The following is a 25,000-nucleotide window of genomic DNA, read 5'->3' as shown; positions in this document are numbered from 1 at the left end:
ACAAAAGGCCGATGGCGGAGCTACAGTCGACGTACTTGTTAAGCAAATACCTGGAGCGGCGAGGGGAGGGGGGGGGGAGGGGAGAAGAGAGGTCAGGACACACCCTTAGGACACATACTCGTACATACACACACACACACTCTCTCAGTCATATAAAAAAGATATCCATGGTGAAGACAGGACTTTCTACTCAAGCTCATCCCTAAACTGTCCCACTTCCTAATTCAAGAGTTCGGTATCTTCATTCTTTCATCCATGTTACTGGTGCAAACTCAGGGGCAACATTCTTTAGTCTGTTTTTTCGCCTTTCTATGACCTAGTGAAGACGAATAACCTCGTGGACACCTTGATATTGTATAGCTGAAGGCATATATGTGGTAGTGTGTATAAAGAGGATATGCAGTAAAAGTTTTTGGTATTATGTGAACTGAATATACTTTCATGTTACTCCAAATGTTGCTGAATCTGAATATTTATGTTACTGGAATTTTGTGGATAGAAAAAGTTACAAGGATTTTTTTTAGCAGACAACTGTACGAGATTTTTAGATTTTAACCTGGTTCTTTCGTCAGTTTTGTTGTTGCCAGTATTTTATGTGTATTCTGATGTATTGATTTGTTTTGTCCGTCTGTCTGTCTCTATCATTGTCAGTCTGTTTGTCTTCTTGTCTATCTGTCTCTCTGTATGCATGTTTGTTTGTCTTTGTCTTTGCCTGGTAGTCCTTCTTCGTTCAAGTTTTCAAATCGTCTATATGTTTGTTTGTCGGTTCGAACGTCCAAGGTCCAGCGTCAAGCGTCGAAAGTTAACCTGTCTCAACCGAACATTCCGTCTCTTTCATCTCTCATATTTTACAGGTTTGTTGACTTTCTTAAAACGTCATTTGTGAGGGACGACCCACATTGATCAGTTTGCAAACACACATTCCATTACCGCACTGACCGTCCGTCACATTAATTAGTTCAATGCAATAGAGAAAAAAATCGAGCATGATATTTTATAACAATGACACAACCCTTGACAATATGTGAATGACAGAATACCATTTCCATGCAGCATCATACGTTCAATTATGAAAAAAAGTAGGCATTTTGTGCGTCAGTAATTCGGGAGATAAAAAGATATTCATGTTTTTTTAACTCTCTTACAAAAGATTGATTTAATCCCGGATGCCGCCAGATTGGGAGTGTGGAAGCTTTACAGGGAAAATGGTTTAAATCCTCCTTCGCTAACTGGAATGTGTACGTCACGCAACCCCGTTATGATAAAGACATGTAGTTCGTATCGTCGTTAGTATAGGTCGTGGCGCGGCGGGGTGGTATCATCAAAACGGGAGTACCTGATTCGGGTTATTGAGCAACCAAAACGTAGTGTGTGGGCCCGCGCGGAACAGGCGAGACGCGAGGACCGAAGCATAGCAATGAAAATGGAACGAGGAGTCACGAAGGCGATTTTGCAATGGCGCGGGATGTGATGCAGAGCGAACCGTAGGACCAGTGACGGTGACGAGCAGAAATGAGCCGCCAGAGTTCCAAACGACCTCTGGTAAGGAAGAGGAAAAAAGTAGATAAAGATGGCGGAAAGAATATAGAACAGTATATCTAGGTCTGAAACTTAAACCAAATATAGAAATGAAAACAATTAAGCGTCTACGTAAAAAAAAAAATACTAACTAACTTTGATGGACTTGTTAAATTACACTCCATTTCAACCAAACCTTCCAAATGAAATACTGAATACTGAATCTTGAAATTTATGACATCGATTTTAAGCCGAACAAAAATAGGAGAGAGAGAGAGAGAGAGAGAGAGAGAGAGAGAGAGAGAGAGAGAGAGAGAGAGAGAGAGAGAGAGAGAGAGAGAGAGAGAGAGAGAGAGAGAGAGAGAGAGAGAGAGAACTAGCTCACCTGCACGATGTTTAGGAGAAAGAGGAATGCGAGAAGAGCCACAGCGGAGGCGTTCACGTAACCCGAGGCGCAAGACAACCTGTGGGAGGCTCATTGTCACACACCTGTCACACCCACACACCTGTCCGCCACTCCACACGCCTGTCTCTCACTTCACACACCTGTTCTGCCACTCCACACACCTGTCTGCCACTCCACACACCTGTCTGCCACTCCACATACCTGTCTGCCACTCCACATACCTGTCTGCCACTCCACACACATGTCCTACCACTCCACACACCTGTTCTGCCACTCCACACACCTGTTCTGCCACTCCACACACCTGTTCTGCCACTCCACACACCTGCTCCGCCACTCCACACACCTGCTCCGCCACTCCACACAACTGTCTCGCACTTCACACACCTGTTTTGCCACTCCACACATCTGTTTAATGATCCACACACCTGTTCTGACACTCCACACATCTGTTCCGATACTCCACACACCTGTTTAATGCTCCACACACCTGTTCTGACACTCCACATACCTGTCTGCCTTTCCACACACCTGCTCCGCCACTCCACACATCTGCTCCGCCACTCCACACACCTGTCTGCCACTCCACATACCTGTCTGCTACTCCACACACCTGTCCTGCCACACTACACACCTGTTTGCCACTCCACACACCTGTCCTGCCACACTACACATCTGTCTGCCACTCCACACATCTGTCCTGCCACACTACACACCTGTCCTGCCACTCCACACACCTATCTACCACTCAACACACCTGTTCTGCCACTCCACACATCTGTTCCGAAACTCCACACACCTGTTTAATGCTCCACACACCTGTTCTGACACTCCACACACCTGTCAGCCACTCCACTCACCTGTCCTGCCACTCCACACAACTGTCAGTCACTCCATACACTTTTTCTGCCACTCCACACACTTGTTTTGTCATTCCACACACCTGTTCCGCCACTCCACACACCTGTTACTCCTCGACTCACACCTGCCACACAGTTCAATCCAGCCAATCACTTCATTTGTCCCACACACCTGTTATTTATTCCTCCAAAACAACCTGCTAGAGATAACGTTATGACACATCTGCCTGCCACTCTTCCACACACCTGTTACTCCACAATTCATACTCCATACCTGCCACACATGCTCGGTCCGAAAACACCTGCCATATCCTCTTCCAAAGCAATATGTGGAAAGCTTCGCTCTCACACACCTGTCCTGTTATTCTTCAACCCACACCTGCCACACTTACTCAGTCCAGTCAAACGCTTACTTTCCCACGCACCTGCCATTTGTTCTTCCGCATACCTGTCATATTCTAGATTTGATCATCATGGATTCGCGTAACTCCTTCCACTCGTGTATCACAAACTAATACATCTGTAATCTTGGCGCCTCCTTCACTTCCACGTCACACCTCACTTATTCCCTCTCACTCCCATCACCATGAACCTGTTATCATCATACTCGAGTGGCTACAAGTTCCTACTCACCCATCTGTCCAGTCATACATTTCTTTAGTTATTTTTTAGTATACTTTAAACAGTTACCCCTTAAACATTTTCAATAGTAGCTAATAACACACACACACACACACACACACACACACACACAGACACACACACAGCTTGGATAGTGTAGTGGTCAGCGTAACAGCCACCTCCCCCCAAGTGGAGAGGTAACGGGTTCGACTCCCTGGCTTGGCGGAGACTATTTTAGGCATCTGTTCCCTCCCTAGCAGAGGACAGGAACGGGTGTATAATTATGCGGTGCGCTTTCTTACCCTCTTAGGAACAGGAGGGTGGAGAATGCGGCAGGTGTGCGAGTTTAGTTCCTTTAGAGTTTAGACCGTACAACTAGATAACGCAATGAGGTACACACACACACACACACACACACACACACACACACACACACACACACACACACACACACACACACACGTTGTTAGTATACCTGCGCATGTTACTAGCGTTATTATTATTACTTTTGTTATTATCATTATTCTTCATTTTTATTATTTTTATTGATGTTGTTGCTGTCATTTATTCCATGTGCCTATAGTTTGAATATCTCTTCTCTTCCCTAGTTTAGTATCGTGCATCGTTACATCAATATAGGTTGGCGGGTTTCAGAGACAGTCTAGAACCTTAATCAAGGATGCGGAAAATCTGGATTCTGGGTTAAGGTTAATTGCGAAGCCTAATGCGTTATTAAGTCAGTGTCCCGTGTCATCAGAGAGCGCAGCATGCAGTCTGGCTCGTCCTGTCATCCCCATCCTCCCCTACTCTTCCTGTACACCGTCCCCCCCCCCCCCCTATCCATTGCAGGTGTGTCTTGGGGAGGGCTGGATGAGGCAGGACAAGGGTTAGAATGTCAAGGTTGTCTGGTAAAGAGTCAGGTCAACCTCATACTCTTTGTTATCTGTCATGTTTGCTGAGATTAGTATGAATGCAATGTTACTACTACTACTACTACTACTACTACTACTACTACTACTGCTACTACTACTATTACCCAACACCACAAGGGAAAGTAACACTCACCCGTAGCCGCTCTCGCTGGGGTAGCCACCGTAGTCAGTTGGTTGGGAGTACGATTCGTAGTCTGTCACGAGAGGAGGTGGGAAGTGAAACCACAGTCTAACATTTTTTTTATATCTCTGTTAATTACTCAGTTTATCTGTTCATATTAATTTTATCTGTCTGTTTGTTTATCTAGTTATCTATTTATCTGTTTTGAGTTCTTTTACAGCAAAGGAAAAAGGCCAAAAGCAAAAAATATATAATAAGGAAAGCATGAAGCAACAAAATTTAATTAATGTGTGATCAATTTTGGTTGGTGATTCATTCTGATGCTCCCCTCTTGAAAGCGTTTAAGTCATAGTAAGTCAGAAACACAGACTAAGAAATGCTGTTCCTGAGTTTACCGGTGAGAGAGATGAAAGAACGAAGATACCGAATCATTAACTCTTGCAATTAGGAAGTTGGGCGGCTTATGGATGAGCTTGAGTAGAAAGTCGAGTGTAGCAAAGTTACTGAAGGGATGGAAATTTATAGTTAGGAAGTTCGAAAGTTCGGTTAATATTACGACAGCGATGAAAGACAGCAAGGGAAGCAATACTGTGGGAAACTATGAGGCAGAAAGTAATCAGTGAGAAGAGAAGAGTTGATGAGTTGTAAAGAGTGAGTCGAGGCCTAGCAAGTTCAGAAGGACAGTCTGGATTAAAACAGCGATAAAAGATAGCAAGAGAAGTTACATTGCGGAAGAATATAAGAAGTTGTAGACAGTCAGTAAGAAGAGAAGAGTTGATGAGTTGTAAAATGTGCGTTGAGGCCTAACACGAACATACATGGGATGCATTTAGGGCGAACTTGACACTGTGTATAGTTAGCATGTGAGAGGAGAAAAATAATCAGTCGAGACAATTCAAAACGCCTACCCTTGAGAAAGCATGTTTGAACGTTTGTTTTGGACGGGATATGAAGGTTCCAGAGAGATAATGTAGAAGAGGTGGAGAAAATATGTCCAATAAACTATGGGGCATAATAATGATTGCCTGTGAGGTGGCGTCAAGCTGTTCGGTGGAGGAATTGAGTTTTGGAATTATGGAAGGTAATTAGAGCCTCCTGCCCCAAGCTAAAGTTATATAAAAATTCTCTCTCTCTCTCTCTCTCTCTCTCTCTCTCTCTCTCTCTCTCTCTCTCTCTCTCTCTCTCTCTCTATCTCTATCTATAAATATATTTCTATTTAGTTATTTTTTACTTATATATCTGCCTAGATAGGCATATTGCAAAAAATGAATATATTTATTTTTACGTCACCAGAATCCCTTTTACGAGGAGACTTACATTGTGCCGAGCTGTCCCCGCCATGCAAAGTGTCATAGCTGTCACGGTTGACCTTGCTGCTGCCGCCCCTGGACGAGGCTCCATTGCTGAACCCGCTGCCGACGCCCATGCGGTTAGCTGCGGGGAGAGGACCCAAGGGAGGGAGTAAAGGGTGAGGCAGGGGCGGACTGAGCTACTGTACAGTGACAACAGGTGTGTGAGTGGCGGAGTGTTCCTGCCTGGCTGGCCGTTAGTATTCCTCTTCTCCTTTTCCTGATACATACATACATACCTATATATATATATATATATATATATATATATATATATATATATATATATATATATATATATATATATATATATATATATATATATATATATATATATATATATATTATTCATATTTTGTTCAATATAATTCCCAATACGTTCGATTTTATCTTCTGAGCTGAAGAAATAAGTAACGTTTTTTTTTTTAATTTCTCCATTCCTAATTTTCTCTCGTTTAAATGTTACTTCTATTTTAAATTTTGCGTATTCTGTGTAGTGAAGAATACATGCCAGAAATTTATAAAAATGATGATGATGATGATCTTAATAATAATAATAATAATAATAATAATAATAATAATAATAATAATAATAATAATAATAATAATAATAATAATAATAATAATAATAATAATAATAATAATAATAATAATAATAATAATAATAGTAATAATAATAATAATAATAAGAATAAGAATAAGAATAAGAATAGAAATTACAATGCCTTATTCTTAATGCTATTTTCTTATGATTATCATTGTAGTTTTTAGCATTACAATTATTATTATCATCATCCTTTGTATCAATATTTTCATTATTATTATCATCAATAGTTTCATTATTACCATATTTTTTTCTGTTCCTAGTTCAAGGTTCTTTTATGATGATCAGTTTTTGCCATCATCACACACACACACACACACACACACACACACACACACACACACACACACACACACACACACACACACACCTGCCATAACGTTGTAGGCTTCACTCAGGTCGTAGGACTGCTTGACACCGAAGGAGGACGAGGAGGGGGGTCGCGGGCGCCTCAACGCTGAAGTCTTGGGAAGCTCCTCCTCAGACTTCTCTTCCGCCGCCGCCGCCAGCCCCGACATCACCACCGCCACCGCCGCCACCAGAAACACCATGCCCTCCCAGCGAGTCATCTGTGGGGTCAAGCAGAGGAAAGGTTAGTGATGTTTGGTGGCTTGATGGATGTTTATTTGTTCATTCTGATGTTACCAACGAATATGTGTTTTCTACAAGTGAGTTTTTCGTTTTCTATTGATATTGTATGTTTTTTCGTACTATTGATCCTTTTTGTTTTCCTTATCAATGTTGTTAAGTGTTGCTGTTGTTTTTAATGAGTTGGTTTTGAACGCATTCGATATATTTCTCTCTCTAACACACACACACACACACACACACACACACACACACACACACACACACACACACACACACACACACACACACACAAACTCTAAGAACAAACTCTTTAATGTGTTTTCAAAGTATATAATAATTAGTCATTCTTGATTCCATGTCTCTCTCTCTCTCTCTCTCTCTCTCTCTCTCTCTCTCTCTCTCTCTCTCTCTCTCTCACACACACACACACACACACACACACACGCATACACACACACCACTACTCACCTTGATAGCTTCCAGTGTTTGACTGAACCCTAAGATCAACACCTGCCACCGTCGCTCCTCGTCCCGACGCGGAGCCTTGCAAGGGATGCCGCCCAACGTGTCGTACTGCGTGTGTGTGTGTGCGTGTGTGTGTGTGTGAGAGAGAGAGAGAGAGAGAGAGAGAGAGAGAGAGAGAGAGAGAGAGAGAGAGAGAGAGAGAGAGAGAGAGAGAGAGAGAGAGAGAGAAATACATACGTAATATATTTGTTTTTTGAGTGTGTGTGTGTGTGTGTGTGTGTGTGTGTGTGTGTGTGTGTGTGTAATTAGCAACTGCCAGCCATGTCTTCTTTTTCTGCCATTTAAATACATAGGTGAATATTTGTTTACATAACACTAAAAAAATATTCATCTACACTGCCCAGGGATATCGGCGTTTTTACAGTAATTCCTTCTCCCCTCTGTTATATTAAACTCATCCGATAGCCTAGAGTCTCCCTATTTGTTTAATTAAGTGAAGGAGTGTGAGTCCCTTATAATTTAGTGATATCTTAGGTCCATCTATTCTGGCCTTTTATCAAGACCCGACTGCTTGTATTAGGGTGAGGGTGTATCCTTGCTCTCATTCAAGCGGAACTCTTGGATGAAAGACGACTTTTTCCGACTGATCCAGCACTTGAATACACTTTTGGTATGCATTTAAGAGCAACATTTTATTTTCCAACCAAGCACGTTACGTACACGGGCAGCTAGGTTAGACTGAAGTGCAGGACGTGAGATATCGCTGGTAAAGTCGGGAGTATACGCTATAAGTGCGCATGGCGGCGGTGCTCATCTCTGTCCCTTTGGCCCTTGAAGTCTGTGGTGGGAGAGAAGCCAATGACCCAACACACAGCTAGTAAAACATCCGGGTGTAATTTGGAAAAAAAAAGATAAATGTACGGTGATATATAAATAGTTGATAAGGATAATTTAGTTTCTGTCTCCTTATCACAGAATGGATATGTAAACAATACCTAGAATATGCTACAGAAGAATATCAGAAAGGATTAAAGAACTTAGAATATTTAATATGAGATCCTTGGAAGGTATAATGTTTGTATGCAGTGGCCTCAGAGTTTTTAAGCGAAATAAAAGAACTAACACAGGTGATGTAGAGTAAATACGTACAGTAAAATGCAGAATAATACACACATTAGGGGAAAGGTTAAACAGATTTGGATTCAGGTGCAAAGTAGGAAAAATGGTTCACCGTTTGCAATTGGTTTAATAAAGGCTTAAGAGTACGCTTGCCTCGTTTTCTGTAATCCGTTTTTCATTGGACGCGTAAACTCAAACTTTCCGTTTTCTTTACAGGGCAGCGGTGGCTCTGAAAAAAAACGTCAGATTTTCGTCCAAGTTTTATGAAAGATGCGTGGGTGCCCTTAATTGCTTATATTTAAATAGATTATTCATATTAATCTATTGAGGTTGATTTATTAAGTTTTCACGTCGCTCAAGACTCGTGGACAAAGGAAATCCTGCCCTCGCCTCAGCACCTTGATCGCCACACGCCTGTTCGTCACGGCCCTCCTCCCGCCCATCATGCTCCTCTGGCGGATACAGCGCCGCGGCCGCTGTTCCACTAATTAAGTCCGACTTGAGTCCCTGCCATTCCTCTTCCCCTGTTAACCGGAAGTTGCGGAGCACAGGCCCTCGCCAAGCCGGCCTGAGCAAGTGTGGGGAGCTGGGAAGATGTAGTTACTATTGGAGTGTTTTGTTAACACACACACACACACACACACACACACACACACACACACACACACACACACACACACACACACACACACACTTATGTTATATGTAAGGTTATTTATACATAAATCATAAATAATTTTTGTTATGTATCCATCCATTAAATCATTTATCGAATCAAGTTTTAACAATTTGAGGAATATCCATTTTGCACAAATGAAACTTAGCAGAATGATTTAAATGGACTATACATCAAGTGTTTGTAACAGTCAAGTCAAAGGCCTCATCAGCTTCCCTCCCCTTATTGACCGCCTTCTACTCAATAAATTTCTCCGCATCCACGCTTCCTTACTGTAAGGCCTAATAGCCACTCCATGGCTGATGGCTAAAAAAAAGAAAGAAAAAATCCCTGAGTATCTTTTATCTCTATTTTCATGCAAACTGCTTCACTCATTATGCGGCTTCCTACCGCATGACTTTCAACTCTAGCTCATTCCTATATGCTGTCCAATCTCCCAATGCAGGAATTAAGGATCTCAATTCTTTCTTCACCTTCACTACGTAAACTTTCGAACATCCTTTCATCGTTTGTATTTCCTCCTGCCTACGACTTGAACGCTTTCAAGAGTGGAGTATCAAAACACTTCTGCATCTAAAATTCTTTGCCGAAAACTGCTTTCTATCCATACGTCGAGTAGTGATAGAAAAAGATTTGGTGATCGTAAGGAAAGAGTGAAAGAATGATAATATACGCACACTGACCTTGAGAGAGAGAGAGAGAGAGAGAGAGAGAGAGAGAGAGAGAGAGAGAGCATGGGCTGGGAGGTCTGGCAACGCGTCCCGGATCCATAGCACAAAGCTGGCATTCATGAGAAGGGATCCAAGGGTGATCGCCATGATGCTGATTGGATGAAGAAAGGTGACGGCATGAAAGCGAAAGGGAGAGAGAGAGAGAGAGAGAGAGAGAGAGAGAGAGAGAGAGAGAGAGAGAGAGAGAGAGAGAGAGAGTGTGTGTGTGTACAGTGTGTTATGTCAGTGAAGCTTCACGAACGGAGATTGGGGTGAGGCAGAGATATGGCGGATGAGTAGTGGCGGACGGAGGACGGCTGGGCAGGAAGGGGAGTGTGCAAACTGTGGCTCAAGAAGGGAAGGTTTGTAAAAGATGCAGTGAGGAAGCGAGGGAGGCGAGGGGTTCAAGGGAGGGCAAGTAGGGTGTGACTTCGTTAGAGAGAAGGGATCAAGAGAAGGGGGAAAGAGAGAGCTTGTATATATGCATTCTTAAGGGGTACAGATGACATGAATCGCGGTCAGGAAGGGATGGAGATGTGGGCTGACAAAGTTATGAAAGTTATGAAAAGAAAATGTCAAAATTGAGGCAACTCTTTTATGTCGAAAATCGTGTTAATAGAGTATGTATTCTATATAATAATAATAAAAAAAACGTTCTTTTGTTTTTAATATAATATGATTGCTAATATTGTTGTTATTCATACTCTTTCTAATTCTTATTATTATTATTATTACTCTTTTTTCTTCCTCCTCCTCCACATCATCATCATTATCATCATCATCACCATTATCTTCATTATCATCATCATTGCTACTATCATTTATCTTGCCATGTGTTACCGATATGAAAGCTACCAGTGTCATCCTCCCTCTGTCTCAGGTTAATTGTCTCTCACACACACGTCAGGCTCAAGAAACAATGGGACGGCAATGAGCACCGAGGCCACGCGCAGCTACAGCGTATGACCTCAACTTAATATTATTTTCTGCGTTCCATCGTAGTAGTTATTATCATTGTTATTGCTACTGCTCGCCCTCTTTAATTACTATGCGTTCCTCTGAGCAAAGTTAAATTTACTTGCTCATTGCGGGTAATTCCATATTGCTTTTAATAAATCCAATGCTTTCAAATTCAATGTTTTGTTTCCGTCTGTGCATCAATTAGGCTAATGAACTCCATTTTCTCTCTCTCTCTCTCTCTCTCTCTCTCTCTCTCTCTCTCTCTCTCTCTCTCTCTCTCTCTCTCTCTCACACACACACACACACACACACACACACACACACACACACACACATACACACACACACATACACACACAAGGCCGATGTGGTGTCATGAGACATCCCAGGATCGTGAGACATCCCATCCTGAATACATACATGAATTTCGACACGGTACCGTGTCTGTTGTCGACTGCTTGTCGAAATCTGTCCCACCTAAGTTTATTTATATTATTATAAAAGCAAATGATGACGTATGTATGTATATAACTAGGATACGTATCAACAATTACTCTTCTTGTTCTTGTGACCTTTACCGCTTTGCATCGCTTTTTAGGTCCTCCCTGGTACTTTTATACATTTAGATGCTTCACTTAGTTACTCTGGGATAGTGAAGATTGGGTTCCACGATGCGAAGTTCAGGATGAGATGTCTTACTATACGGGATGACAAATGACACCACACCGGAGGGGGAGGAGTAACAAAACACCCGCTTCTTCCACTGTTGTTTGGACCATGGACGTTACGCTATTTCTTGTCCACTATCTTGTTACATTCGGACCCTGGACCACTGTATTATTCCTTGTATTACTTCTATTATCGTTATCTTATTATTATTTCTTATTATCCGTATCCTTATTGCCAGACTGATCAGCTTTCGTGGGTCTCTTTGTTTTCATTAGTCTCCGTCCCCGCGAGAACATCCGTTAATTAAGAGGTAAAGGTAAATGAGAAGGAAGGAAGGAAGGAGGAGAAGGAAGGATCATTAATTTTGTGCGAGTTGGTTTGCTCAGTCTAATAAGAGAGAGAGAGAGAGAGAGAGAGAGAGAGAGAGAGAGAGAGAGAGAGAGAGAGAGAGAGAGAGAGAGAGAGAGAGAGAGACGAAGGGGGGATGTCGAATTTGGTAGCGACTTTGAAGTGGGGAAAGTATATTTATAGTGTCAAAACGTCTACACATCATTGCAATCCCTGTTGAGTTGAAATTCCGTTAAGATTCAGAGGCAGGTATAAGCTAGGTTTTTTTTTTTGTTCATAACGACCGACTAACAGTGTAATATTCTGCCCGAGACATGTATTGCAACAGGAGTGACACTTAAAAAAAAAAATGTAAACTTGCATTTGAAGTCACAGCGGAACCATAGCCTGCATTTATTTATAGCGCCATTTTGAATGCATTTATTACATAGGGAACATTATTCAGCTATAAAGTTATTTATGTATGCAATAAATCTGGAGCTAATTGCTGTGTGTAGAGAAAAGAAAACAAATAAAGCTCTCCATCCCCCGTGCGGGCCCACCACCAGGAATAATATAACTCAGGCTATTGCAATGGAGGCCCCTCCCGCTTATGAATGCTAAGTTATTGCCAACTGGAGCAGTAAACACTACCCCTACCATGAATAAGCTTGGAACGATTGCCTGGGTATGTGATGACTGCAATAACCGTGCATCTGGCAGCGAAGGGGAAGCACTACTCGTGACGAGGTATTTAGATATCCTTTTTCAAAGCTTCTGCCTGCGTCCACGGTTGCGTTTATGATACTAATGAAACAGCTTAGGTACATTTGACCGCAGAAGAACAGTATTAAGGTCACTGTGATTAGATGACAAAATATTTTGGATGTGACACGTATCAAATTATTTTAAAACACACATAAAATTTACTTCGAACCACGAGTGATGGAAAATACAGTCTGTTCTTAAATGTGGTATGATTTGTTCTCACCTGGTACGTCCCTCAGATTAAATCAATAAAGAAAAATATAGTACAACATTAAAAATCGGTGAAGCTGGCAACTCAAGGTGGCAACACTGGGCCGTGTTACAATTCAAACCCGAGAAGTTTCGGGTCCTTACAAAGGTCGGTTTAGGGGCCGTATTACAAGTCCAATCTGAGAAGTTTCGGGTCCCTCCAGAGTTACTCATCCCGAACTCTGTAGGGACCCGGAATTTCTGGAATTGAACTTGTAGTACGGCCCCTAAACCGCCCTTCGTAGAGACCCGAAACTTCTCGGGTTTGACTTGTAATGGGGTCCACTACTTGCAGCGATAGTGTTAGTATGGACGGGGGACAGTGTTGAAGTGCCTCCGTGCGGGTGTCGTTATTGAGCCGCGGTACCCTCCTTTCTATGTGATTCTGAAGAGTACGTAAGATGAACTATAGTGATAACCAGATCGTGGCAATAGTGTATCTGCGTAAGGGTGAAAGTACCGCAAGGAAATGTCGAATATCAGAAGTGAAGGGCCAAGAATTGTGAAAAGCTGGCAGCCCACGAGTCTTCAAACCACATGTACACTGAGCCACAAGCCAAACAACACCCGGGAAACGAAAGCAGTGTGTCATTCATCATCTGTAAACGACAGGTGACAAATCCTCGCGAAGACACTAGAAATGAAAGCCACACAACTAGAGCCTGTTTTAAATTTCAGTCTGCCTTGGTAAAATGGCCGCCAGCTGGACTACCATTTTTATTAAATTTTGACAGGCTGCTTTGTTTTGTTTTTAGTTGGCGCGCAGAAACGCCAGTCAGTGAAGGACGTAGCTATATGAAAGCAATAAAGCAAAACTGTGGAAAGCAGATAAATGGCTCGTATGCGTGTCAATTTCCGTGTGGCTCAGAGACAAGAGGACAAAATTTTAAGGTGTAGTGGTGTTATGAGGTTGACAGTGTGTGTGTGTGTGTGTGTGTGTGTGTGTGACTGACTGGTTGACTGATTGACTGACTATAGTCCGTTTCATTCCGCCTGTCCACTCGCGAACGTATATGTGGCACCTGTGCATTGTTAGTTCGTGATTGCGTGAAGATAAACTTCATATTTTCAGTGATATGTTTGAATGTTTGTGTATACAAAAAACCCGCAAGTCTTTTTATATGAACCGCAAACTTGCCGACTTGCATCGATAATCTACCATACAAGTACACGAAAGAACAATTTGTATATCAGATAGTATAGTCTACACTGTTGCATGTAGCCTAAACAACATGGGTAACCTAATATTATAAATAGCCTAGCATCGCATTCAACAGTTATTATATACTGTTTCATGCTATTTCGATTATTAATCGTTATTTACAAGCAGAAAAATTATGAAGATATCCTTAATATGCACTTGCTGAGTCAGATGACTTTTAATATACATGAAATGAACTATCAATCAATGAATTTGAAAATCCATAGATCGTTCGACCATGATGTGACTATGTTATTTGATACAAGCTTGTCTTTTCGTGTGCTTGTATGTTAGATAATTATCGATGCACATGACCGAGTTGTTTTTTGTATACATAAACATTGAAATATATTATTGAAAAATAAGCTTGCATATCTATCACAGCAGTTGATTTTTACGTAGGCCTATTCACGAACTAGAAATGAGCAGGTGCCACATCTATCAAAATTCCCGCTTTGTTGGTGGACAGATGGAATGAAACGGACTAAAGCTGATTGATTTTTTGCCTAACTTAGACTGATTGCGTTGGACTCTGGAATCTGTCAGTGAAACCCATTAGCACACAGAACAGATTAAACGCCTGAGGATGTGTCGGTTATCACGGTGTTGTGTATCATAGTGTGCTCTCTGTCACGGTGAAATAAGTGCTCCAAACATTTTTTCTTTTTTTTTGTTGTGTGACCTGACTGAGCTGGAAATCCTACGTTGTTTGAGGTTCATCGAGTTAGGTGTGCTCTGTCACGGGAAATTAAATGCTACGAAGCTATTTTTTTCTTTTTGTTGTTGTGTATCCTGAACATTCGCTATAAAAATAGAAAGCGCATGTTGTTTGAGGTTCTTCATGTGCACGAAGGGCCCTCGGCCAACACGCCTCGTAGTGAGTATCGTTACTTGGTGGCTTCATGGCTGTGTGGTTGTTGGATTCATGAGAAAAAGACCTTGCAAACAAACACTCAATCACAACCCAGAAGAACGTAGGCTACGATAAAACGGCGACTCGGGAAGGAAAACCTCACTCACACGGAAGGACGACATGAGATAGCCAGGGATACAAGAGACAAGAGCCCAAAGAACCACCAATGAAGTATATATCAGCCACTGTAAGTATTCGCTAAATGTGTTCTGTTTTAATATTAACATCAACATTAACAACAACAAAAAACGCAAACATATGAAACTTTTGTGATGATGTCCGTCTCTATGTTAATTTTCCACAGATTCGTGATTTTTTTTTTATTTTTCAAGCACAGTATTGTCTAGACATGGGGGAAGACGTTACAGTGACTTTGTCTTAATTGCTAATCCAACCTGATCGAATAATGTAAATCAACAGCTAACCAAAGTGGAGGAGGGAAGAAAACCACTTACATAAACGTTAAAATGATTCCTCTGTAAATTTATGGATGTGGATATTCTCTCTCTCTCTCTCTCTCTCTCTCTCTCTCTCTCTCTCTCACACACACACACACACACACACATAAATTTAAAGACACGTCATAACTTTCCGAGGTAATGTAGCCTACTTCAACTCGGCGGGCTAGGCTAGTGAGCTGGCAATATTTTTTTTTCTTTATTTTTCTTTCTTACAGATCATATAAATAGTCAGACATGTCAGTCCTCCCATTTCGCTTACGCTGACTTACCACTCGTGCCATTAAAAAAAGAGTAACAATCTCTATTTGACACTAGAAACTGCGCATTCATAGCCTACTGTAATGAATTTTGCTGTAACAGTTTGCATAATTATGTTTTCTTGATTTTTTTTTGTGCGTGTGTACATAGATAGGAAGAATTTGTTGCCCTTATCCTGTGAGAGTAGTCGATAATTATGAATATTCTAAAGTGTCGCTGTTGCAAAAATTTGGGGAAATGTGAAAGAAATTTAAGCCGCGCAGTGGAGAGAGAGAGAGAGAGAGAGAGAGAGAGAGAGAGACGGCTGGGGGAAGGGGCATGCTATACATTACTTTATTGCCTTCCCTGACTCTCCTGCCCCCCCCTCTCGCCCCCTCCATAGGCCAACTGCTGTCCCTACCTCCCTCTCTCCCTTCCCTCTCCGAAAAGCAAACACGGGTCATCAGTCATAAATAATTTTGATCATACATTGTCGGGAAAGAAAATTAATGGTCAACTTTTATTAGAAGCTTAGTACGTACCCTTTGTGTGTGTGTGTGTGTGTTCACCAGCTGTCTGATCACGTGTTAGATTCGTTAGCACCAGGAATTACCCTTACGGAAAGAGCTTTCTTTATGAGCTTAGAGGATCGATCTTTGGATGCTGCTACGACCTCACTCCCCCCTATCCCCCTTATTTACGGAAAGACAGCGACCACTCTTGTCAGCGAAAAAAAAAAAAAAAGGTAGTGGTCTGAGTGGTATTCGGATCTCAGACTATCGGGTTCGTTGTGTGTGTGTGTGTGTGTGTGTGTGTGTGTGTGTGTAGAGCTGAACACACATTGATGAAAATTTTATGTGAAGGTAAACGACGCCTTCCACACTTGAATGAAGTATAATTAAGCCTAATTAATTGTCCGATGTTTTCCTCATCATTCCCCGGTCTCTCTCTCTCTCTCTCTCTCTCTCTCTCTCTCTCTCTCTCTCTCCACACCCGGAGCGTTGCAGGAAGGACCAGGAAAGCCCTTCGTAACGGTTTTACTAGCACTAACGTCGTAAAGATGTCAAGAGCTGCAGCGGCCAACAGGTGGGGCGGCAGCAGAAGCAGCACACGTTCAGAGGAAGGGAGGTTAGGGTAGGAAGGAGAAGCTGTGGAATGATGGTTTTGGTCCTCGTAAGATGCGGATATTATTTCGTTCATACCTATATGCATTCCAGTGTGATCCTAAATTGTTTTCTTTATTTTACTTATTTGCTCTCATGTTTGTTGTGGTCTAGTCCCTGTAGAGTTGGCTTTTTCATTAGAGTTTTAAGTCGTGAGTTGTTGAGAATGTGTCCACAACAATTATTAAAAAAAATATTGACATGCTCATGCACACATTTCTTACCAGCACCTCACAGCCACTATGACGACTAACAGTATTTGAGACACACCAATAAACATCAATAAACATTTTGTCTAAGACCACAAACATGTCCTCTATTTCCCTTGGCTGCTTTAACGGCTGGGTCTCCGGCTAGGGCACTCGCACAGACACAAACTGACCTCCCTCCTGTTCGAGCTCGGGGGCAGAGTCCGTCACTTCTTTCCTTGCTGCCACAATAAAGTCTATTTTAAAGCCGGTGCTATATTCAACTCACTCAAGAGCCCTTCACCTGACAGTATCATTAAAGGGTTAGGGTGAATTAAAGGAGGCTGTCTTTTCACGTTTAATGATACCTGCAGTAGTTGCACGGCTCGTCGGGTGCGGCGACCCCATAACCACGAGGCACGGCGACGGTCCTTTCCCGGCTACACGGTGATCGGTACGGTTCGCTTCGTTCTGAACACTGGCGGTACACAAAAGCACGACGGTGATACAAACATCCATACGTACATACATATACACACTATGCCTTTTTTATATGGAAAGTAAGACAAAATACTGGAGTTCATTTTAATGTGTGTGTGTGTGTGTGTGTGTGTGTGTGTGTGTATCGTATCGTATCGTGAAAGATTTATTTGTGTGTGTGTGTGTGTGTGTGTGTGTGTGTGTGTGTGTGTGTGTGTTTACGTGTGTGCGTGTGTTTGTTTTTTTGTTTATATAAAATATTTAGTGTGATTCAGGTACATGATTTTTCAGTTTCTCTTATATTATATATATTTTGTTCTGTCTTTTATTTTACGTCTTCCCTTCACAGTGACCTCATTCGTTTTCCTCTTTCACAGCGCACCACCACATCTTCTACAGTGTATAATCTCTTTTTCTCCGCAATATTTCACTACCTTTTGTTTTTATTCCCTTCAACATTTAATGCCATTCCACTGGTGCTTTTGTTTTCCTCTTGTATATTTTCCATCAAACCTACGTCCGTTGTCTCTGTTTCACTTTCCCTCTTTGAGTATTTTCTTCGGAGAACGACGCCAACGTAGCACACTCGATTGAGGTAGAATATTAGAAGACAGTGAAGGGGAAGAGGGAAGAATGGCGGAGGATGCGAAACGAAGGAAAAAGGGAGAGAGAGAGTGATGGAGAGAAAGAAGAGGGGATGGACGCTGATGTGGGGAGGGGGAAGAGGAGGGGAGGGGGTCGTTGAGGATTCGGTGGTAGGGAAGGAGGGATAATGCGTTTGTGGGGAGGGAAGAAAGGGATCGGGGAGGAGGAGGAATTTGAGGAAACCATGCAGTGTGTAGAGGAAGAAACGGTGAGGAAAGGATGGATGGAGAGAGAGAGAGAGAGAGAGAGAGAGAGAGAGAGAGAGAGAGAGAGAGAGAGAGAGAGAGAGAGAGAGAGAGAGAGAGACCCTTCCCGTTAGTATCGAGAAAAGAGAGGGGAACACAAAGGAACACAAAAGAAGAACAAACGACAGCAGACCTGCTGGTCCTTACGAGGCTGTTTGTGACAAGCTACACTAACTATTTAATCAAAGACGGAAGGGGGTATACGTGAGGCCATTGGCGGAGGGCGTGATGGGCATGGATCCTTTGCGCCTCTGGGTGGGGGGCAGGGCCAGGGGGATGTCGCGGGGGGCGTGGTAGCTACACGAACGAAGGTATCGGCAGCTTTGGCGTCCCTTCGGCAGGCGGCGGAGGAGGAGGGGGAGGAGGAGGGGAAGAGTGCACTCTCTCCTGACACGCTTCGTCCTTGGGTCCTCCTCTTCCTCTTCCCCCTCCTCCTCCACAGGTAACGCCACAGACGTCGCCACGCACAGGTGAGGCGCCGCCATCATCAACTTGGTCACTGACGGCTTGTATGCCCTCCCTAAAACCTCCTCTCGCTCTCCGATTCCTGTGCTTCCTACTCTTCCTTCGCCAGCGCCTTCGGTCCCGCTCTCGCCCGCCCATCCGGAGCCACATAGGAGCTGCCGGTACGCCCTTCGGAATCTGGGGTTGACGGCGGCGTAGACACAGAAATTGACGCCGTATTGCACCCAGTACAGCATATAGATGGCGATGTTGAGGCTCAGGCTGGGCAGCGGGGAGAGCAGGGAGTGGAGGTTGTAGGCGCAGACGGGGAGGACGCAGGCAAGGAAGAGGAGGAGCAGGGCGAGAAGGAGGACGGTGGAGCGGGCCAGGTTGCGATCTCGTCTTGCTACCATATCCTGGGACCTGTGGGTGGGAATGGTGGTTGTCATTGTTAGTGTTGGTGTGGTTGTGGTTATGTGTGTGTGTGTGTGTTCATGTGTGTGTGTGTGTGTGTGTGTGTGTGTGTGTGTTCATGTGTGTGTGTGTGTGTGTGTGTGTGTGTTCATGTGTGTGTGTGTGTGTGTGTTCATGTGTGTGTGTGTGTGTGTGTGGGTTTGTGTGGTGTTTGTTTTTCCCTCTTGGGAGTTGCATATGATTAAGATAGAGGTATTAGAAGGCTTTCTCTCTCTCTCTCTCTCTCTCTCTCTCTCTCTCTCTCTCTCTCTCTCCCATATACCCACACACCCCCACACACACCCACACACACACACACACACACACACACACACACACACACACACACACACAGTTTATTGATCTAGAGTAGTGAAGACAAGCAGTCGTTTGCCTTTAACAGAGAATCTTTGTTAATCCTTAAAGAGGCTGACGTTCATGGCTTCTTTTTTTTATTAACACACACACACACACACACACACACACACACACACACACACACACACACACACACATCCGTCCCTCGTCATCAGTGTTATTTCCTATCCAGTTTATCGCCTCATTTCTCCCCCCCTCCCCCCCACACACTTCCCCCAGTCCCCCCCATCCCCCTCCCCCTACCCCAGTCCCTCCCAACCCCCCCACACACTTCCCTTTTCATTATGGTCTTATCTGCCCGCGTGCTAGATTCCCAACGTTCTCTTTTTTCCCCCCTTGCTTATTTTTTTTCTTTTTTTCTTTTTCTCATTGTTCTTTTATTATCCTTTTATTCCCTTATTTATTTTTCTTCAAAGCTGACCCTCCCTCCGTGTCTTGTTTTTTTTCTTCCTTTACACTCTGACATATGAGATTTTTTTTTTTACGCATTTTTTCGTTGTTTTTGCCTCTTTTCTTTTTCCACAATATCCTCCTTTTTTTCTCTTTTTTTTTTCTGTCTTACCGTGAGCTTGTTTCTTCATTCCTTTTCTTTCTTTTTTTTTTTCTTTTTTTTTCTCTCACTTTGGGGTTGTTTCTTCATTCCTCTCTCTCTCTCTCTCTCTCTCTCTCTCTCTCTCTCTCTCTCTCTCTCTCTCTCTCTCTCTCTCTCCCCCGCAAACAATCCAAAACCCTTTCATAACATTTACCCTGCAGCACACACACAAACAGATCTGTTACTTACTCCAAACTCAACAAAACTCCCAAACTCGACCCACATACCCATGAGCAATTTCTATCCTTTCTACTAATACCAACCAGTTTAAATTTCTTGGGGCCTTATATTTCTTGGGTTTAAATTTCTTTGGGTTTGTATTTCTTGGGGTTTATATTTCTTGGGGCTTAAATTGCCTGGGGTTAATAGGAGGGGAGGCGGTGGCTGAGTCGACAGAGTAACGGCGCCGCGTTCAGGAGGACGCGAGTTCAATCCCCGCCCGGTGCCACCAAGCTGGGATTTTTCAGCCGCTGCCGAGTGGCTTAAAACTACCTACATGCTGTCCAGAAGACCACCAATCAACCCGGACTCTAGATTCTAGGATTAAAGATGAGCTCCGGGAGGGCAGCATGAGTCAATGCAAGATGGCGCCACTATAAACACTCGCCTGCGCCAGAACGGGCTGGGCCGACCATCAGGCCCCACCGGGAAGAAGCCTACCGGCGCAATAGGCCGCGACGTAAAAAAAAAACAAAAAAAACTCCTTGGGGTTTAAATTCCCTGGGGTTTACCACGAACTACTTTATACAGCTCTCCCCCAAAAGCAAAAGGGAAGCCAAACAATACCAGGGTTCATTTTCTCAAACATTTCGGGGCTTAAACACCCACATATGACAAGGATTTTGTAGAGGTTGTGGACATGGACCTGGGTGTAGTTTTATGAAGCTGGTGATAGTTTGACGAGGTTTCTGCAGCATGTATGTGAACAACGCGGTTATGTTAAGTTAGAGATTAAGTAAAGTTAGGTTAGGTTAAGAGAGAGTTACATTTGGTTAGGTTAGGTTACGGTCAGGTTACGGTCAGCTTAGGTTAGGTTAGGTTAAGTTAGAGATTAGGTTAAGTTAGGTTTGGTTAGGTTAGGTTACGGTCAGGTTAGGCCAGCTTAGGGTAGGTTAGGTTAGGGTCAAGTCCATACTTACATGCCAGCGTCGTGTAGGGCCCGAGTGTTGGCGTGCACCTGCCATATGATGCTACCGCAGCCTACCATCATGAGCACGCAGGGCAGCAGGGAGTGGAGGGCGTAGAAGTAAAGTCTGGCCGTGCGGTGGGTCATGTCGCACTTGTAGGTCACCATGTCGTAGCTGAAATGACCCTGCGTAAAAAGAGATATGTGAATGAGTGAGGAGACGGTAGGTAGTAAAGAGAGGGAAGGTGTGTGTGTAAATGTGTGTGTAAAGTATGTGTGTAAGATATGTAAGGTTAAGAACTAACAAATACTGTGAGCGTGGTGGAAGTGGTGCTTAAGGAAATGAGAGTGGAGAGAACTGGAGAAACGGTGAGAGGGACGGACTCTTTCACGAGTAATAAGCTTAAAGAAATATGTGAAACGGGGATGATGGGGGAGGTAGGAGAGGAAGGTAAGAGAGAGAGGGGAGAGAGAGAGAGTGGGAAGAACGTTGGAAGTGGGCGGAAAAAAGGCGAGCCCAGGGGAAATGTAAGGAAGGCCTGTGAGTCGGAAATAATGTAGACGGAGGTTATGAGACGGGAGTGCTGGGGGGCGGAAACAGAGGAAGGCGTTGTAATAAGAGCAGGTAGAGCGTGGGATGCTGGATGGTAAAGTGAGAAGAGATGAAGAGAGAGAGAGAGAGAGAGAGAGAGAGAGAGAGAGAGAGAGAGAGAGAGAGAGAGAGAGAGAGAGAGAGAGAGAGAGAGAGAGAGAGAGAGAGAGAGAGATGGGGAATGGGAAAAAATGGGAAGAAGAAAGCAGAAAAAGGGAAATATGAGAAAAAATAAGAAAGCGAAGGTCTGTTGTGGAGGAAACTGTTCAGTGTCTCATTACCTCTGGATAAACGAGAGAGAGAGAGAGAGAGAGAGAGAGAGAGAGAGAGAGAGAGAGAGAGATTTGAACCGTGACGAGTGTACCAAAAGTATAAATATCACAAACTGGACACAGCCGCCCCAAAATTGACACGGGAAATGCTGGCTTTGGCGTATTGGCTATTTGACAGCCGTAATCGACGTGCCCGTCTTATACGCATGGCAAACACGGCGTTCACTCAGTTATGTATAAAAATAAAGCAAAAAGCAACAACTCGTGACCATAATTGTGTGGTGATCGAATTGTTATCCGCTTTGTGTGTGTGTGTGTGTGTGTGGGGTCTACGTATGCCTCCTTTTCGCCCGTAGATGCCTATTGGAGGAAGTAAAATTTTGCTGTGATTGACGATACGTGTAACTAACGGCCCTTAAACAGACTCCAAACATATGAAATAAAAGATGTCCTTGCTCTTGGACTAGAAGCATCGGGAAGGTGTTGAAGGATTATAAGTTCAGATAAAAAGGGCTTCAGGCACCGAAGCACGCATCGTAAAACCCCTACGAAGACTGTGAATGCCTGAAGCTGTTGAAAGATAATTATAGGCCTTCACTTTTATAATGGAAACCAAGGATCAGATGTAAGAGTCTCATTAAGACAGTTCACAGAAAGACAAAAGCCCATCATCACAGAAGCGAGACGATTTTAATTGGCGCGGGGCATTGAGAACTTATATGAAGAGGGGGAGGAGGGAACTGAAACGGGAAAGCAAGATCGGGGGAGGCTGTAATTTTTTTTTTTTTACAGCAAAGGAGACAGTTCAAGGGCGTAAAGAAAAATATAAAAAAAAGCCCGCTACTCACTGCTCCTGAATAGAGGTCAAAGGAGTGTCCAAAAAGAGAGGTCAATTTCGGGAGGAGAGGTGTCCTGATACCCTCCTCTTGAAAGAGTTCAAATCGTAGGCAGGAGGAAATACAGATGAAGGAAGATTGTTCCAGAGTTTACCAGCGTGAGGGATGAAAGAGTGAAGATGCTGGTTGACTCTTGCATAAGGGGTTTGGACAGTATTGGGATGAGCATGAGTAGAAAGTCGTGTGCAGCGGGGCCGCGGGAGGGGGGGAGGCATGCAGTTAGCAAGTTCAGAAGAGCAGTCAGCATGAAAATATCGAAAGAAGATAGAAAGAGAGGCAACATGGCGGCGGAATTTAAGAGGTAGAAGACTATCAGTATGAGGAGGAGAGTTGATGAGACGAAGAGCCTTTGACTTCACTCTGTCAAGAAGAGCTGTGTGAGTGGACCCCCCCCACACATGAGATGCATACTCCATACAAGGGCGGACAAGGCTCCTGTAAATGGATAGCAACTGTGCGGGGGAGAAGAACTGGCGGAGACGGTATAGAAAGCCCATCCTAGAGGAAGTTGATTTAGTAAGAGATGAGATATGAAGTTTCCAGTTGAGATTTTGAGTTAAGGATAGACCGAGAATGTTTAGTGTTGAAGAAGGTGATAGCTGGGTGTTGTCAAAGAATAGGGGATAGTTGTTTGGAAGATTGTGTCGAGTGGATAGGTGGAGAAACTGTGGTGCGTTGTTGCGTTAAGAGTGGCGAAAGCGCGTGACTGGACTCCGATTTTGTTCCTGTGATTGCATATCCGATAATCTAGATGTTGTTTTGGGTACTGTGGCTTGGGTGAATTATTGGTTGTAAATTATCAAGCGGAAAGCAGCACCGGTCCGCACTTCAAAATTATTGGTAATCAAGAATTTGCTCTGCGATGGCTATTATTACGTGGATCGGTAAGGAAGTGTTAGTAATATAATGTTAACTGAAAAAATAATAAGTTGATTTACCATTCTTGAGCGACAAAACAAATGGTAAACGCCTGCACTGTGTTGTGTTATTCAATCTGCAAACTAAAGAAATCCTACCTCAGAGTCTATAAATTGTAATAAGTCTTCTCATCAAATAGTATACCTTGCCATCCAACGCCTCATGAGTTAACCTTTATAGGATGACGCAAACCCATTCTGTGTTGAGGAGACTTTGATGAGTGTTTGTGGAGGGTTATTTTGCGTCAACCAGATTTGTCCGGGATGAGCCAGAGCTTTGCATGTGGGAGAATGGGGAATGAAAAACAAATAGTATGGCGCTACACAGCACACACACACACACACACACACACACACACACACACACACACACACACACACACACACACACACACACACTATTGTACAACCCTAACCCAAGATATTAAAACAGAAACAAAAACAAATACGAAACAAAAACACCCATGTACACCACTAATGCATCATGGTAGACAACACACACGAATCCTACACACAAAAACAAACAAACCGTAGCCCACCAAATGAAACAATAAAGTAAAGCAAACGGAAAATGGGATGTGTGGAGAGAAGACAGAAATGGACAGAACGCCGCTGTGAGCCCCGAGCGTCCGTAGTCGTGTAAAACAGAGACAGAGGTGACGCAAGGGCGGGGAGAGGTGGGGCAGGGGGGGGGGGGGGATCATGCATTAGGGAGGAACAGGTGTTTATCATCCTGAAGTTAATTACACCGCACTGAGGCAAGGGGAAGGGATGGAGGTTGGGGAGGGGGGGTGGGGGGAAGAAAGCAGGAGGACAACAGTGGGCGAGAGGAAGTGAAAAAATAGGAAGGAA

General features: G+C 43.5%; 2 protein-coding genes across 2 annotated transcripts in view; both read right to left on the bottom strand.

The window, feature by feature from the left end:
- Positions 1-7,596, bottom strand: part of LOC126995461 (uncharacterized) — a 9,765-nt gene extending 2,169 nt beyond the window's left edge. Inside the window, exons 1-5 of the mRNA XM_050855023.1 lie at positions 7,471-7,596; positions 6,782-6,980; positions 5,776-5,892; positions 4,471-4,531; positions 1,904-1,982 (exon numbers count right to left, since the gene is read on the bottom strand). Of these exons, the coding sequence (XP_050710980.1) occupies positions 1,904-1,982; positions 4,471-4,531; positions 5,776-5,892; positions 6,782-6,980 (456 nt within the window). The 5' untranslated portion in view covers positions 7,471-7,596. The remainder of the gene's footprint in view (positions 1-1,903; positions 1,983-4,470; positions 4,532-5,775; positions 5,893-6,781; positions 6,981-7,470) is intronic.
- A 9,844-nt stretch (positions 7,597-17,440) lies between these two features.
- Positions 17,441-25,000, bottom strand: part of LOC126995460 (protein trapped in endoderm-1-like) — a 110,755-nt gene continuing 103,195 nt past the window's right edge. The window contains exons 4-5 of the mRNA XM_050855022.1: positions 21,485-21,657; positions 17,441-19,345 (exon numbers count right to left, since the gene is read on the bottom strand). Of these exons, the coding sequence (XP_050710979.1) occupies positions 18,661-19,345; positions 21,485-21,657 (858 nt within the window). The 3' untranslated portion in view covers positions 17,441-18,660. The remainder of the gene's footprint in view (positions 19,346-21,484; positions 21,658-25,000) is intronic.

The sequence above is a fragment of the Eriocheir sinensis genome, chromosome 8 (genome assembly GCF_024679095.1).
Source record: "Eriocheir sinensis breed Jianghai 21 chromosome 8, ASM2467909v1, whole genome shotgun sequence".
In the NCBI taxonomy this organism is placed as follows: Eukaryota; Metazoa; Arthropoda; class Malacostraca; order Decapoda; family Varunidae; genus Eriocheir; species Eriocheir sinensis.
This window is presented reverse-complemented; position numbering and strand designations above follow the sequence as displayed.